Below are 18,290 nucleotides of genomic sequence, written 5' to 3'. Positions count from 1 at the left end.
ATTACATAGATTTAAAAGATTTTTTTTGCTGCTCATTTACAACTGAAAATACGAGTGAAGTGTAGAATGAAATAGATGTCTTCTCATTTCCCCTGCAAGAGGCAGCCTCATCGTTGAATCAAAACGAATAAATTTGGCAGACCGGTGTAAAAATTTACCTAATCTCTATGACTTAAACGTCCTTTTAAGTTTTTCCCTTCTCGTGATATTTTAAGGCATTTAGCCTACTCATATTGCATTCATTCATGAATAAAGAACCCCCTTTGAAGATTATTCTACGACGTTACCAGCAGTAGAAGATGGAATCGCGATTCAAACAGTACCATCTGCTAACTGAAAATATGCCCCCAAAAACGTAAATAAGCTAGACATTTATTTAGTGTAAAATCGCTTTCATAAAAAGCTCACTGGTAGCGATCATTGTCAGTAACAACGCCAAGTGCGATATAGCCCTGTGTGGAGAAGCTGCCCCGGTAAATTGTACAGTACAGTACACTACTGCTGTGTTCGTCTTGGTAGCGATTGCGTTGGTTGAATTTTATTTAACGTTCCATTGTACGGTTTAGGCTGAAATTAATTATTTTCATGAACAGATTGACAAAGTTTAGGCTGTGGCAATGAAGTTAAGGTTAGTAGTTAGATAGACTTTTGATTTAAGTAAGGGGAGTGCCGAACATGTTCTGTCGCCGTTTGACTTCCTACAGCTGTGTAGATGTTTTTGTAGTGTCTCGCGTAGGCTACAGCGTTGCAGTGAGCAACACTGGTTTGAAACCACAGGTAATGATAATTTCACCCACAAATCGTTTACTTGTAATGTAATGTCATAATAAATCCTACAACAAAAATGTATTTGTGAGGAATGTTTATTTTAACGATTGAAAACAGATGCATCATAGACCACTGTAGTATGTGTTGCCCGGCCAACAGAGGCTAATGTCATGATGCTAATACTTCAGTGACATAGTAGACTACTGTTTCCGAAAGTAGATGTATTTCCTTAATAAAATCAGCTTATATTGTACATTACACGTCACAATTGTCTGTCATATCACAAAGTAAAATTACTAAATAGTTATCACCCTGGCCTCTTTGCTTGTGGCGTTTCTGAAGCTCCCTTGCAGTAAAGCAGTTAGCTTAGCTATCTCCCAGAAGTTAACGAGCTGCTAAACTAATGTTCTGCTAGAGGTAGTCACGCGAGTTTTCGTGACGTTAGTGACGTAAGTAGCGTCATTGACTGTGGCTAGCAAGTTAGCCACCGTTAGCTTCACTTTTCGCCACAAAAACATAATTTCCACTTAAACCATGCAACAATGCAATGTAAATCCCAATAGAAGCAACTCAATCGCTACCAAGACGAAACTTTTGACACCTAGGTTGTCTATGTAGGCCAAATATTGACTGAGTTTTAGGGGGGCAAAAAGAAATAATAATAATATATATGTGAGAGAACAAAGGTTGTGCTCTCGCCGAAGGCTTGAGCACACCCAACTAATATATTACTTTTTGGAGTAACTTCCCCCAACACTGGCAATAAGGTTAGGCTACTTAAGGACACCCCTTCCATTCATAACGTCTGTTCTAAATGCTGCCAATTAATAACTGACGTAACAACTTATTGTAAATGGTCAGTAGCCTAGCCTATCGATTAAGGTAGGCCACTCTAAAGCACGTTTACACTGTCTGCTTAATTTGATTTTGACATATAAGCTAAGCATTCTGTAGCAAATAATAACAATAAACCCACTATTAATTACATTATCTTAATGCAGTGTAACTACTTCAGCATAATAATGCACCTAAAATACAAAAGGTGAGCAAGGGCGTTCAGCAATCGCTATCGAATCAACAGCCATGTTCCATTGAGCTAGCAGGTGAAGAATACAAACAACAAAAATCACCAGTTAACTTAATTAAAATTTGCAAGAACTATAGACTAATACAATAACAGGCTTAAATGAACTGACAACATAAGTTACGACTTACAGTTCTCAAAGACGCACAGTGGTGCGCATGTTACTGCTATTCTCCGACATGCACTCTAACAATCACTGCTGATAGACGGCCTTTTGTACAGCCCTATTTCTGATACCGTGGCGGCAGAAATGTTGCTGTGGCGGGCAACATAGAGGAAACACTGAATAACAGTCCACCAGTCCAGATCAATCACTGTTTTTGGTAGAAATTATATTTCTTCATGACAAATTATGTACTAGAAGGTGTAGTAAAGGAATAGAAAACCAACAGTCATGACATGCATGCTGCTGATTCTGTGAAATTGATTCATTAATTGAAAGTGTGTGTTCAAAATAATAGCTGTGTGGAGTTCAATGAGTGAGGTCATTCATTCTGTGAAAAAAACAGGTGTCAAACAGGTGGCCCTTATTTAAGGATGAAGGCAGCACATGTTGTACATGCTGTTTATAGTGTATTTCTCTCAGAAAATCTGAGTAAAATGGGTTGTTCCAGACATTGTTTAGAAGAACAGCGTACTTTGATTAACACTAGAAGCGCCAAGCCATATATCCATACTTATACCTCCGTTAGGGGTCAAATTGGCCTGTGAGTCTACAGACAGGGATGTTGTTACTGACACGTTATGGTCGCTAGATGGCGCTTCTTGCACAGATCTAAAGGCAAGGTCGGAAAAAGAACTTGCCTTCTTCAATCTGTCATCCAATTCCATGTTGTTAGTCGGTGATTATTTCATGGGAACGTTTGTTGTCCAGCCCTTCAATCATTAAGCAAAATAAAATGTATTATAAAGGATGTTACACAAGTTGGTCTATAAATGCGTAGCCAGAAATTATCAACATATTGTCGGCTGACAATGATCACTTTGTTGTCTCCAGTCAAAAGTAGTGTAGCGACCCGGCAAAGGGAGTTTTGGTATAACGGGTCAGCCGATCAGTAGCATATAACACACAGGCACATCATAAACATTCAAAGGTCTGATAGATCCAGTTATCCTGGCAAAACAGTTATTGTTCTTTATTTATTGACAGGGCACGGTCTACGTATTGCAAAAATGAGAGAAGTGTATTAGTTGGGAACTTCTAAGCTAGAAGCAACAATCTCTGCTTGCTCTCCTGTTTATCCTGCTCTCAAATGTTTTCTCCCTGAACAATACATTGTACTGTGGCTTGTGTGTTTTCACACAAGTTTCTCGTTTCTAATTAGGCTACTGCTCTTCGCTGGTGGAGCTTATGACTGTCGTGTTCACACTTGTAGTTCTGTTTACTGAACAACTGTCGTGGTTCACTAACAGAGCAATCGCATCAAAGTTTTTTTTTTCTTGTTTTTCTAAAGTAAGTGTGAACAAGGGGTGGGCGGTATACCGATATAAACACGAATACCGGTATGGCGTTGTGCCATTATATGGATTTTGCCATATCATGGATATCACGATATATTAATAAATGTATTAAGTCAAGTGATACAGCCTAGTGGGTTAGTTCGAATTTGTATCTTTTACAAAAAAAAAACATTTAACGTAAGCATGGACGCTGCACGCATTGTGCCAGCCAATTAAAGTCAACAAACAAGCTAGCGCAACTCCAGAGTAAGCAAACATTCATTGGAGTAAACTGCTTTTGTTGGGAAGTGTAAGCAAGCGTTAATGATGTCGGAAAATAACGCCAGTGGGGTTGATTTGCCGGACGAAGAAGAATTGGTAAAAAAAAAAAAGGGGGGGGGGGCCTCTTCTGTCGTTTGGAAATGGTTTGGTTTCAAGTTATCCGACATCGACCAACAAACAGTAACCTACTCTGTAAGTTGTGTCGTCAAATTGTGCTAGCCAAAGGTGGAAACACTAGCAATCTTTTTCACCACCTGAAAGCCATGCATGTGCGCAAATATAAACAATCTACCAGAATGCGTTTAACAAATCCAATGCCAGGTTGGTTAGAATTGTGAAATGTTTATTGTAGGCCAGAAGAATTGAGTATTCAGCCATGTAATAATTGTTTTTATACCATGGTCTGGGTGAATACTCGATTCTGATTGGCTGCAGGGGTGTCCATTATCGGGTGATAACGGACACCTACTACGTAATTGCAGCAAAACTGTCTTTTCACCGTTCTAAATTATTCCGCTGGCTACATAGTATATGAGCCTGTACAAAGTGTCTGAAATAAGTAACCATAACAACCGGGACAGAGTCAAAGCCTCCACTTACAATTTTGAAAGACTTTAACAAGCTAACTTGTATTTACAACAATGAGTGACTTCAATATTTATTTTAACCTATTTGAAAAAAATTACTTTTCTGAATGTAGTGTGTCAGTGTCACGTAACCGCTCATCTCACATCCCATTCGCTATTTACCTCGCTAGTCAATCTATTGCAGACAGGCTGCGGCCAACACGACAGTAGCAGCAACTCTACACATGGCCGATTATTTTCTTCTTAAAAATATTGATTTTATTTGGGGACAATGACATGGCTCGATAGCTGGCTAGTCATGTTGTTAAACATACTGTCAAATTATAATTACTGTTTGGAGAAAATGTCAACTTTGATGCGGTCATCTCACATCCATTTGCTATTCAACTCGCTCCACAGGCTGCGGCCGTACTGTAGCCTAGTACGGCCGATACTTTGTTCATGAAAATCTTGATATTGATTTTGGGACAGTGACATGGCTGTTTAGCTAGCAAATCTTATTGTCAAACATACTGTAAAATTATATTTATTGTTTGTCAACCGTACACAATGTTATTGACTCTGAATCTTGCTAGCTTAACTGAGTATTCAGCCATGTAATAATTGTTTATAGCTAACTCAATACAAATATTTAACAGTTTTCTTGCGATCCCATAAACGAAGGCTACTGTTGAACACTAAAGTCGGCTCTTCCGTGGCAAAGCACTGCAAAAGTTGGAAAATTCTACTCATACACACACCGGAGTTACCCAACCCAAATACGTCCGAGTGCAGTAGATTAGCCGCTGCGGTGCGGATTGCATTGTCATGTGATTTTAAGAATAACGAATATATCGTGATATATACCGTTACCATCAGTGCTTACAAATTATACCGTAATAAACATGTTAGGCCATACCGCCCAGCCCTAGTGTGAACACACCTCTATTTTACTATTTCACTATTTTATTTACCACTGGAATTTACAACCGTCTGTGAGGCTACATTTGCCCCAGTGCAAACGCTAAGGAGGCACTCTGTGAATAGGGCCATCAGCGAACTGCTCATTCCGCCCCCACCTCGGCTACCTAAACCACATCTTTGTTATGCTGTACCCTGCATACTCGTTAGATGCTCCAAACCGGTTTTGAAGCAAGTGGCTTGTCACTAGAATTGTGTAGGCTACTGGTCGGCACGTGCACTGTGTCTTGTCCAGTCTATATTGTCCTGTTGCTCACGTTTGCATGTGCACGGTAAAAATGTGTAGGTCTTATTTATTTCTGTGTTGTTTCATGCAGCTTCTGGAGGAACGCTGTTTTGTTTGAAACATTCATGTAATTGATTACATGAATTGATTTGCTATGCAGTCTTTGGGACGGGGGACGGGATACCCCACTGACCAGACACTGCCAGAAATGTTAACCGAACACACTAAAGATGTGCTCTGAAACCTCTTGAAGGGAACTTTACTTGAGGGTTCGATGAAAACTAACTTTGATGCGATTGCTCTGTTAGTGAACCAGGACTAAATATAGGCTATCATTTTATTTGTTGGTCTGGACCAAGAGATCCAAGAGAACTGAACTACAAGTGTGAACACGACAGTCATAAGCTCCACCAGCGATGAGCAGTAGCTTAATTAGAAACTAGCATAGACTCTTTGCACCATTTCGTGTTGATGTAAACACACAAGCTACAGTCCAATTTATTGTTCAGGGAGCACACATTTGAGAGCAGGATAAACGAGAGAGCAAGCACAGATCGTAGCTTCTAGCTTAGAAGTTCCAAACTAATACACTTCTTTCATTTTTGCAATAAGTGGACCGTGTACTGTCAATAAATAAAGAACAATAACTGTTTTGCCAGGATAACTGAATCTATCAGACCCTTGAATGTTTGAGACCATTTCAATAGCTCCTTCAATAGACCTACTGATCGCAAACTATAGTTTGAGTATCCACTAATTCGCCTTAGACATAGATTGTCATTTTTCATTGGTGATTTTATCGGCTAAATGATTCGTTTAAATACATGCAAAAATGCATTTATTAGTTACGTTTATCTGCTTTACAAAACAAGCTTATTTGCAATCTACCATTGTAAATTATTGTTGTCGCTCTAAAATACCGGGACATGAGAATTGCACTCATACCATTGTCTACACACGTAATATAATTACATTATTCTTATAATTTGGCACATTATATATGTATATATGTAATTTATACATATTAGGTATATTTATACATTAACTGAATAACTGAATTGTCTGAATAACAGAAGACTCGTATATGGGAGCCCTTGCAACATCTGATGATAGAAAAGAGAATCGCATCCTTGGAATGCAGGAAAACGAAATGGCCAAACACACCTGGCAGCAATGTAACAGTAATCAGGAGTGAAATAGCCTTAAATTAGCTTTTCCTGGTGTGATTTAAAAAATGATAAAATACTGGGTGATAAAACATATCTAGGAAAAGTCAAGAAAGCAGGGTCCTGGAATTTGATCGAGTGCGACGATACAATTTTTTTTTTTTCTTGGTTCCAGACCAACAAGATTAACGTTATGGAGTGGCCAGTCCAAACCCCAGATCTTAATTCAATAGAAGACTTGTGGGGTGACATCAAAAATGCTGTTTCTGAGGCAAAACCAAGAAATGCAGAGGAATGTGGAATGTAGTCCAATCGTCCTGGGCTGGAATATCTGTTCACAGGTTCCAGAAGTTGGTTGACTCCATGCAACACAGATGTGAATCAGTTCACAGAAACAGTGGTTATTCAACTAAATATTAGTTCAGTGATTCACAGGACACCTAAATCTTCAAGCATTTCTCAGTTTATACAGTAAATGCTTGAGTTTGTCTATTATTTTGAACACAACTGTAAATGCTAAATAGCAATTGTATGGTTTTGAAAAACATGTGCGTTAGGCTACACTGGATAGCCAATCTATATTTAAACTGAGCATTCTGGAAGAGAGGAGAGTGTGGTCAGCCACTAAATTATTTGTGACATTAGACTAGCTGCGTTCGCCAACAACAAAACAAAGTTGAGTGAATACTCAAGTTTAAATAAACAAATTGATTTCAAACCATTAGATTCAATCTCTGAAATAATTGCACATTTTGTTCCAACTGCACAAACCGTGACATAACCCACCACACAACAACGTATAGTGCTGTGTCATGTCACTGCAATGTTATTCTCAAATAAAATGAAGAACATCTGTTCAGTGTTGGTATATTCTTGTTAATGTTTAACCTACCCTCACATATGCCTCACACTCTACACCTCCAGCTAGAGATGAAGGCCACCCCCAGGACCCTGACGAAGCCCTGATTGATGAATGCTGCTTGCTACCCAGCCAGCTCCTGGTGCCCAGTATGGACTGGCTGCCTGTCAATGACGGAGTAATTTGCAAGCTGCAGGGGAAGCAGCCACTGCGACTACAGTTCAGCAAGCCCTATAGCCTTCCACTTAATTCCAATTCGCAGGTGGAAATTTTCTCTAGGTGAGGATGAGAGAAGGCCTCTCATTGGCTGTTCACTAAAACACATACACAAGATGCCTTTTGAAATGCTTTAAAAATGCTGTATAATAGTGAGCTTTATAAGTTGGAACAGTTGGTTGAGCAAATCAGTTAAAATCAGCACAAGCTTCTAGTCCTTAAATGCTGAAGTGAAGGTTTTCTTTCACAATTCAATTTAGGAAAGAAATGTATGGGTTATTGTACATGATTTATTTAAAATGTTACAACCTTTTACAAGCCAGCTTTTTGCTTTGCTGCATATTGATTGATTGAGAATTGTATTACATTTCATGATTTTGGCACAATAAAACTCATGCTTGGCAGACCATTCTGTTATTTTAGAATTTGTGTTAAAAGGCTAATCATTATTTTGGAATTGTTTGATCAGCCAAAAGTGAATGCAATCTAATTTTACAACCAAAAATGCATGTAATGCTATGTACGGTACATAGCGTTAAGTTGCATTTTGGTTAATGGGCGGCGGATTGAGAGAAACATCTGTAGTTAACTAAATCAAGTTCATTTAGTCAGATCTTAGTTTATTTTTCATGCATTACATTGATTTGTGTTATATGGGTAGTGTTTATAGTTGATGCATTTGAAACCTAATTGTGGAAAGACTACACATGTATTTCTAAATGTGGTTGTTTATCTGGGCTGTCTCACTTGGGTGAAACCAGTAGGTTTCATACAATGCTTCTGTGAGGGTCACATTATAGAATTGTGTAGGCTATCACTTAAGAAACCATAGCATTATTTAATTGATACATTGTGTTTTGCAAAAGTATAACCCTAACCTTAACTGATAAGCTCCTTCTATTTGACATTTTAAATTAAAATAAACTACATCAATTATTGTAAGCTGACATTGGTTTTATGTTGGGAAAGATCTTTAAGAACTTAAATATCCTGCTTGCATACTGTACATAGTCCAACCCCACATGTTGCTATTTTATGGAGCCTTTTGCACTGCAAGTCTTTTGGGGTATGTACCAGCCTGGTAGTGTAGTTTTTGGCAGATTTGATGCAGGTTGTACTGAATGGTTGGACAATGCTTTTGGACCAAAATAGCGACACACATTTTCAAGTCCATTCTAAAGGAGGTTGAGATAAAGTAATGCAAATGCATATATTAGGGAATAGGTACAAAATGATATCCAAGAGTTTGGACCATAATTGTTCTATTAAGGTAAATTTGTCATCTATATTAAATCAGTGTTCCTGAATAAGGTATTAATATGCCTGTTAAAAGGTTAAATACATGTATTTAAAAAGGGGACTGAAGGAGTTCATGTACAAAGAAAAAAGTGTTTAAATTGGCAGGAGTTTTTGAAAGAGAATGCAGTTATACAGTCCATGCATACAATTTCATTGATCTGTTATGCATAAGACAATAAAGGGTAATTGAATTATAACTAGGAGGAGATTAAGGCAATGTTATAACATTGTTGTGTAAGTGAAGAGAGAAATATTTGGCTAAAAGTCCTGCAGATGTAACAGTTGAACAGCTTTTTTGGACATTGCCCAATGCTCTCATGGGATGTACAGGGCAAATTAATTGTTTGGTTTTGGTTTGACCCTTTATGGAGTGGCGTGAGCTACCACTGTATTTAATCAATTAACTGTATGCATATTTGTGTATGTGTTTAGGATTGCAGGTGCCCAGAGGATGGATAACCTACGATGTCTCCACATGGGTGTCTCCCCCACAGAGGAGAGCAAAGCCTGCACCAGGTCTGTCAATTTATTGTTTGTTTCTAAGTCGCTGAGACTTAAGTCATTTGTACCTGAATGCTTTATTTTCACTAAAGTTACAGGAGATTGACGGATCCGTCAATCCAAAATTCATGAGATTTTGTCTGTACAGACACTGTTAATAAAATATTCAGTTACCAATAAGTTACTGAGAGTCATTTATACCCTTATATCTAATTTCCTATTGTCCAGTCACAATCTCACACATGTGAGCATCTTGTTGTTATTTGGGGCTAATTGGGCTTTGGGCGGAAAATTAGTTGTCCAGTTTAAGATATTTTCAAAATGCGTAATGTCAAAGGTGTTTATTTTTTATTTATATCCAGTTCTAGTATCTACTTCAGATAACAAATGGGGAAACCCCTAATAAAAAGTGCAGTTTACAAGCAGGTTGGTCTATCTTATCACTATAGTGTCTTTCTTTTTGTTTTGTTTTTTTTGTTTTTTGCCAGGTGTGGGTGTGTGACCATGCTCCGCTCACCTAACAAGACAAATGCTATGAAGCAGTGGGAGCAACGTTGGATCAAGAACTGCCTCTGTGGTGGACTCTGGAGGAGAATCCCCCACACACAGTCCTGAGCTCAGCCAAGCAAGATTAGCACAAGCTCACCTTGAACGCAATACTAACCCACAAATCCCCCCAAAACCTAATGTCAATGCACTTGTGTGTGTATTGACATTTAATGTACATTGAGAGATTTTCATTAATGAGAAGATCCACCATATTGCTTGATTTTTGCTGTCAACTTTCATTTCAATTATTGTCTTCTTGGTCCTGTAGTCTGTGATAATATTTTGATGTGGATTTATTTCAAATTATTATAGAAAAATGCAAACATGGCACAGTACAAAGAAAGTGGTATTTATTTTTTGTTAAGTTTCTTTTTCTTCTTGTTTAAACATTAAGCATTTTTGTGAGAATCTGGGGCATAATAACAGCCTCAATACAATTCTAAAATGTAAATATAGCTGCAAGTACCAATGGCAAATTTCTCCCCAAATTTGCAGACAATTTGAATTCATGGGCCATCCATTTACAAGTGGGAAAAGTGGGATGTGGCCAGTAGCGCCAGCAAGGGGCAAATTTTGCCCAGTCTTTAGAAAGTTTATACTGTACATGATCTGTCGTTTCAGTGTGCCAAATTATAGAAAACGTTATCAAGGGGTTTGGGAGCTGTTGAGTTGTTTTGGAGGAAAATAATAATAGGAATAAGAACAAAAACAAGAGTTCCTCTTGACCTTCCTCTTGGGTCTTCATAAGGATTAATTACACCTTTTGTGTGTGTAAGTATAATTTGTACTTTTCTCCTCTCAATACAAACACACAAACACAATCTGTAAAACACAAAGCTAGCTGTGGGGTGGCAGAGAATCAAACATGCCATAGTTCAATTTAGCAGTGTGGTACAGTACGTGATTTTTTGACTTTTTCCTTGGGTCTTACTGTAAACTGTAATGTACCAATTATTTACGTACCCAAATTGGATTTTTGTACTTACATAATAAATATAAATGTTGCTTAATTAAAGTAACATTTCTAAATGTTTCATGAAGGTTGTTTTGAATAATTTCATAATAGGGCTCATGAAGAAGTGTTTAAAGAAAATTCCATGAATAAATGTATTTCTGTATGTATTTTTCATCAAATTCTTATGCTTTTTGGAAATAATTGATTGAAAAGAAATGACCTGATTTAAATGCATATTCTTCAAGTAATAATAAGTTTATGACCAGAGCCATGTAGAACTTTGTGTGAACGGAAGTAAAAATGATCATATGATGATGATTGTAGGAGCCAAATTGTGTTGTTGGGCCTTTGGGTTGTTTCATGTTACTTTCTGTGAATAGTACTTTGTGTGGATGAGTGAGTGAGTACGTACAGGTCTGTCTACGCCCACCTAAAGGACGGTTGGGAGGCTGAAGGCGGATCTCAAGGGGAAAGGCAGAGCCTGTTTAAGGCATAGAGTTAATATTACTAGAGGAAGCAACTTTTGTCTTCCAAGATGGCGTCCCCATTCATTTCTATGAAAAGTGCTCAGTGGCGCAGTGAGGCAAGCGAGAGCGCGAAATGGACCGCGCCATCTTTCCACTTCCAACTCTTCCGGTCTAGCTTTAAACAGTGGCTCTTTTTTTCCCTAGCTCCGAGACCTCGTGCACGCTTGCAATTAGCTGAACACGTCATACTTTGCGACAACCAGTCGCGAGCATAGATTTATATGGTTGCGAGCGTGTGAGCTAAGGCATTGCAGTGGCAGAATGGGGTACAAATCCAATAAGAATGAGACATGATGCAAACTTTACGCAAATGTATGCTGTCACTGTATAGTATTCCTTTCACTTGGTTTTTAGAAATAGGCTATAGGGCTAAATATAGGGCTATTCTAGATGGAACTCATCACATATGTTGCTTTTTTTCTTGTGATTTGAGTATGATTTCCAACGCATTGTATCGGATTAAATAAACTGTTAACATGAACACCTAGCTCCGTCGTTGTTCTCGCCAGGCAAAGAAAGCTTAATAGTTATTTTGGTAACAGAAATCTTCCATAATGCAGACTTACCATAGCTTACTGTCAACTGTATATTCAAACGAAATGGTACGAAATTCACACTGCCTTCAATTTACATATCAGTGTAGAAATGTGGCCTGTGTTTTATATGTTCAACCTACAAAACCAAACGCCTATTAATGGATATAACGTGATCTAATAAGACTTGGAAATAATGTAATAAATAAAAGCTTGAGAAGTGTGTCTAAAATATACTTTATCTAACATTTGCCTTTGAAAGGGGCATATTAACAGAACTAGGCCAAGACGTTTCCATCAGATATAAGTGGGGGTGAAACATAGTCACTGAGGACCTTCATTGTCCCACAAAAGCAGTCTTGCTTGATGACACGATTAAAAAAAAGAATAATGGGTGTGTTTAACAAAAGCTTCTGAAGGCAAGACTAATCATATTTATATCATTTCTTATTGTGGTTATCAGTTAAAGTATTAATCTTCGTCTTTGCTCCAGATAGACATGTCAACAATCTATGCTCACGCTTAACATAATATAATATTTGCCATCATGTCATGAACGTAACAACGTTCTTGACAGAAAAAAATCAAATCTGTTTTAAAATAATGGGAATAAACTATATTAACAACATTTCATGTATGTGTGACAAGCATTTGCTAAACTTGCTACAACAGGGCAGGCAACTCAAGCCATTTCTCCCTGTGCTCATTCAATATGGCTCATTCAGCTCCAGGTAAATCGGCTATCGGACAATGTGAACTTTTGTGCTCGTGCCCTGTTAGTATCCGCGAGCACATTTGCAGGCAACTTTTATTGACGTAAGCAAATAAATGGGGTGCTAGTTTACCCATTTCGGATTGGTTTCAAACTTAGCAAAAATAAGGAAAAATTCTTCTATGAAAAAGCTATGAGCCAGGTTCGAGAATCGAACAAAAAATATTGGGGGAGATAGTTTTGTAAATGTTGACTGGAGTTAATAGAATAAAAACGACCGGAAGAGCCGGAAGTCTAACAAGAAATGCAATACCACCTACATCCACCGGGGCCGTTGCTTCAAGCCGAGGGGCGAGGGGTGGGGGTTTGGTTTAAGGATATTATAAATTCTCTGGGAAAGGCTTTTAAAGGTGACATGACATGAAAACTTCACTTTAGGAGGTTATTTAACTTTAATATGAGTTCCCCTAGCCTGCCTTTGGTCCCCCAGTGGCTAGAATTTTCGCTAGGTGTCAACCAAGCCCTGGGTGTTCTTCTCCGCCTTTGAGAAAATGAAGGCTCAATTGCTCTGTTTGAAAATCTTAGGTTACCTCCCCTCTCTCTGCTTTGCCCGCCCAGAGAATCTGGCCCGCCCATAAGAAACTGAGCTATGACCGTGCAAGTGTTTTTATCCTCTCGAGAGACATCATGGCTTGCAAACGAACGAAGCATTACATTTGCTCAGTTTGGATGTACAAAGGAAAACAAAAATCTTTTTACAGTTCCTTCATCCGAGCCTCTGAAGACCCAGTGTCTTAATTTTATTTTCTCTGGAAATGCACCTACACAACTTCTGTTGTAGGCGCATTTGTTTTGTATGTCTGCGCCAAACACTTCAGCCACGACTGTTTCCTCAACTTGAGCTAATACAAAACTGGCCTTGCTGAAATTAAATTCTGGATCAGTACTAACTATCCTTCGTCCAGCTACTAACCTCGGGCAAGTAAGTTAACTAACGCTATATCATTTTGTAGCTTTACTCTAGGTTATATGGTTACCTAGCTTTCTACCCTTAGAATGTGGCTGTAACATTAGCTCTGCAGCTAACAGCTGAGTTACTGTCGCTAATGGAAAGGTAAATAGCATCAAGTATGTGTGTGAATACACATGCTGTAATACAGTGCGCCCAAAAATATGTGTGCAAGCGCGGTAAAATATTTGGGCGCACAGGTGCGAGCAAGTTTTAACCATAGACATAACGTCTGGTTTTAACGTATTGCAGCTGTCAGTTACGTGAAAAGAGGTGGTGGAACACGAAAATACTCAAACAATTATTTGCAATGGGAAACGTTTATTCCTTTCAACTAGCAATAAACCTCATAGGCTGCATCCTGCGATAGCCTACTGCATCTGCCCTGCGCTATAACAGCCTGGCTAGCGATCTAGCTAGCTAACCTTCACCCTCAGTGTGAACAATCGAACTAAGAAAACTAACATCCAACACGTCACATATCAAAATAAACACATAAAGAGTTCAACAATAGAAATTTATAGTAACAATGCTTCCGTGAACAAAATGAACCCCCCAACTAAGTCCCCTTCTGTCTGGCGAAGGCCAGGGCATGCTGAAAACCAAGAGCGCCGACAGTTGCAAATACAACATAAAAAACACATTTTCCACCCCCGATGACCTCATTCGGATCAGTACAGAGGGGCCCTCCCTGGAAATGTTTTATGGCTCTAAATGTGCTGATCAAGACGCCCACTTATGTATGTTGTATGTCCGTTGACCTCACAAGATGGCGCCCAAACAAAACCATTTTGCCATTTACCCAGAATTCAACGTGGCGTGACATGAACTTCGCATTCGCTATTGACAAGCGTTAACTTCCTTGAAGGCGGGTACTCTGTTGAAGTTTAAAACTATTGGATCTGCCCAGAGCCACTCTGGGTCTGCCATAACCATTCGCTAGTGTTCGCCTTAGCCAACTCCTTCACGACTAACGGAGCTAGCTGAAAAATCAAACGAACCCCGTGGTGATCAAAGATTGTTCTTGCTCCGGCTCTAACTTCTGGATATTCGGCAGCGTTGCCACAACGGACCGAATGGCTTCGCTCGCATCTTTCTCCGCCACCATTACAGAAGCAAAATCAAAATTGAGCGGAAGTACGTAGGAGGGCAGAGCCAGGCTACATTCAAACAGTACCACCTGCTAACTGAAAATATTCCCCCAAACACGTAAATAAGCTTGATATTTATTTAGGGGAAAATGGCTAATTCAAAAGAAGTTTGCTGGAAGCGATCATTGTCAGTAACAAAGCCAAAAGCGACCATTTGGTCTCAGTCTAGAGCCCTGCGTGGAGAAGCTGAATTGTGCTACGAGCAAGCTAGCCTAGCTGCTGTTGCTAGCCAAACTTCACTGAGGGGATTGTTTGAATGCGCTGGAAATGAAAAACGTTTCTTTTGACAAAGTTTAGGCTGTGGCATTGAAGACAGCGAGCGACGCACCACACAAGCTTGAGTTTAAATACATTATTTAATGTGACATTACTTACTGTAGTGTACATGCAAGTCTTGAATTGCTTAAATGTATAATGCTGCTAGTACACCACGGCCCGATACGATACTTGCTGTGCAACAGTCTTACTAGCACATCTATGCACGTCTATGCATCGATACACACCGGCTATATAATATAACCATTGATGAACTATACCATCGGCCTATCGTCCAACCCTAGGGGATGAGGTGTGCCTTCCCTCTTTCAATTCACTATTATCTCATGTTCATTTGGTTTACGTCATTTGGGATGCACATAGTGAACTTACTACCTACCTACATAGCACATAGTATACAATATCCCTTGTAGGCTATGCATCTCCAATGACTAAAGCCAAATGAAAATGGCATGACAACATTTTACCAAATCTAACTTTCACTGTAATTCCCCAATTTCATAGTCATAACACTCAACATTTACTTTATGTATTTTAGGAAGTTATGGCTAGGCAGCAGCTATCTGTGGAGGAGAGAAGGAGAAGAAACAGGGAATATCAAAAGAAGCGTAGAGAGAAAATACACAGTGAGGCAGAGTTAAAGGAGGAATACCTCAGAACGGAAAGGCAAAGATGGAAGAAGAGGGTGGGAGAAGGGAAGCTAAAAAATATCAATGACTTGAATGAAAGGGAAAAAAGTCAGAGAAAGGCTTGGAAACGTAGACAAGTATCAAGAGAAGGTAAGAGAAAGGGCTCAGATCACCCAGAAACTCCCCCAGACAGTCCAGTGGATCAGGCCATACACGAGCCAGCTCGGAGTAGGCAGGCTATAGCAGGAGAAAGGGAAAGAAAGAAAACAAGAGCAAGATACTCTAGAGAGGTGAAAGCTATGAGAAATAAACTTCAAGAGGTAACAAAGGCTGCTGTGTGGAAGCCAACTCAAAAACCCATCCATTAAGAAAACTCTGCTGTTCCACAACGCACTCATTCATGAATTGAAACAAAACAAGTCTGTCCACAAGAACAAGAACTTGACTCTGTCAGGCAAGGTTCTGAAAAAATATTGTCTAATTCACCAACAAGACAATTTGGCGTAACATATAACACACTGCGGAAGAGGAGGCTTACTGACAAAAAACCTGCATACATTCAAACAATTACTCAGAAGGTTCAGGATTTCTACCATAATGCAGCACGAATGACAACTGACACAACGCAATCACACGCAAGAAAATAAAGCATCAGAGAAGAACGCTCTAGAACGCTCTTAGAACGCTCCTAAGAAGCTCTTAGCGTTAAGAGCTTCTTAACGAATCTGGGAAACCCGGCCATTATCATGGCTAAGTCAAACACCGCCCCCGCTGCCAGAGCAAGACAAGCAGCTTAGCAAAAAATTGCCGATAAGCTAAATGCGTACATTTGGGAAAATGTATAGGCTCATCTTAAGTGCCTCATTACCCCAATCAATCAGATCACATTTCTTTAAATGTGCCTGCTGACAGTAGGCTTAATGGAAATTAATCATCGAATGAGACCTTGCTAGCGAAAATAATGATCTCAACTCTTTCAGAATAAGTGGATAAAAACAAGGCCAAAGAGTATCTAATTGATACGAATTCATAGACACTTATGAGGATATATGTACTGAAAGCGCTTATATCATGTACTATATATGTGTATATGCATGTAGGCCTATGTGTAAATCCCTCTTTGATTTCATTGACTGGGACATGGCCAGGGAATATGATGAATTGATTCATCAGCTGGTTAAGCGCCAAGTACACTTTTCTTACAACAACGCATGCTGCGGCTTTGCCAATGTTTTCTGCATCGCCTATACTGTATAAAAATGTACCTGATGCAAAAAACTCAAGGCTATGCAGAGAGTCTGAAGCACAGTTAAAGTTTCAAGTAGCTTATTGTCAATTTCTTCACATGTCAAGACATAAAAAGGAATCAATATGACGTTTGCCACTCTCCCACAGTGAAACATATAAAAAGCACAGGCACAACAGATAAGACAAGACATTTCCTAAAACATAGTGTTACATATTCACATACAGCAGCATAAGCTCATAATAAAGCTTGCTGCGGCGTGTCATATTTGCAATGTACGGCCCGAGAAGGTCTTGCAAATAAATGAGTCCTTGTCGGCTGAATCGATATCGCTCAAACAAGAACTCATACGTGTGAAATAAAGGATATTGGCGATCGCGAAGAACTCTATTTGTAGAGTTCTGGTATGGAAAGCTAATTGAACTAGAACAGGGGTACTCAATTAGAAACCCAAAAGGTCCACTAACCAAATTTCCATTCAGTCCAGGGTCCGGAACAATTATGGTTTATTTTTCTGGCCCTTACCTCAGAGTTCTGGGGGTAATTTTGTTCAAAGTGTCCATGCTTTGTGTCATAGTGACCATAGCCGCGGGAACATAGGATATTTTATCAGGGGGGTGCTGCTGGGGGGGGGGGGTTCTTAATGTTGCGGGGCGGTAGGGATGGACTGGGAGTAAAAATAGGTCATCCACATTCTGTTTGATGTGATGCTAATCAAATCAAATTTATTTGTATAGCCCTTTTTACACGCAAGCATGTCACAGAGGGCTTCACATATGCCCATAGAACTGCCCCTCAACCAACCTAAACCCTCAAGGAAGACAAGGAAAAACTCCCAAAAAACTCTCAACAGGAGAAAAAAATGGAAGAAACCTTCCAGGGAGGAGCAATTCAGAGAGGGATCCCCTCCTCCAGAGACGGTTGGTGAGAGAGAGGAGCAGAACACAGGCTAAACATAGTCATACAGTGTCGATGGGTTTTTAAAACACCAAAATCCATTGTTCAACTTTATAGATGTAGGACAGGACCGGGAGACTTGCGACCAGGTCCAGCGTTGGCTGACCGACGACCAGGCAGGTGCTGACAACTCAAACCCCCCACACCACAAGGGATGTGTGTGGGGGGGGACAGAGAGAGGAGAGCAGGGATTAGAGAATGCCAGGAGCAGCTAACAGTTACAGTCATAATAGAATGAGATCCCCACCGGTCAAGTGTGGACTGGTGCAGCAATTTAACAGAGCAAAAAAGGGGAATTTGATGCAACCCCACACACCAAGACAGCGACAGCCCCCCTCATTTGGAACATGAAATCTGT

General features: G+C 39.5%; 1 protein-coding gene across 4 annotated transcripts in view; it reads left to right on the top strand.

Annotated features, from left to right (window-relative positions):
- Nucleotides 1–10,971, top strand: part of med16 (mediator complex subunit 16) — a 96,215-nt gene extending 85,244 nt beyond the window's left edge. For all 4 annotated transcript variants that reach the window (XM_062452333.1, XM_062452332.1, XM_062452331.1 and 1 more), the window contains 3 exons: nt 7,438–7,651; nt 9,320–9,403; nt 9,877–10,971. In XM_062452333.1, the coding sequence (XP_062308317.1) occupies nt 7,438–7,651; nt 9,320–9,403; nt 9,877–10,003 (425 nt within the window). In that variant the 3' untranslated portion in view covers nt 10,004–10,971. The remainder of the gene's footprint in view (nt 1–7,437; nt 7,652–9,319; nt 9,404–9,876) is intronic.
- The last annotated feature ends 7,319 nt before the right edge of the window (nt 10,972–18,290 follow it).

Source organism: Osmerus eperlanus, chromosome 26, assembly GCF_963692335.1.
Source record: "Osmerus eperlanus chromosome 26, fOsmEpe2.1, whole genome shotgun sequence".
NCBI lineage: Eukaryota > Metazoa > Chordata > Actinopteri > Osmeriformes > Osmeridae > Osmerus > Osmerus eperlanus.
This window is presented reverse-complemented; position numbering and strand designations above follow the sequence as displayed.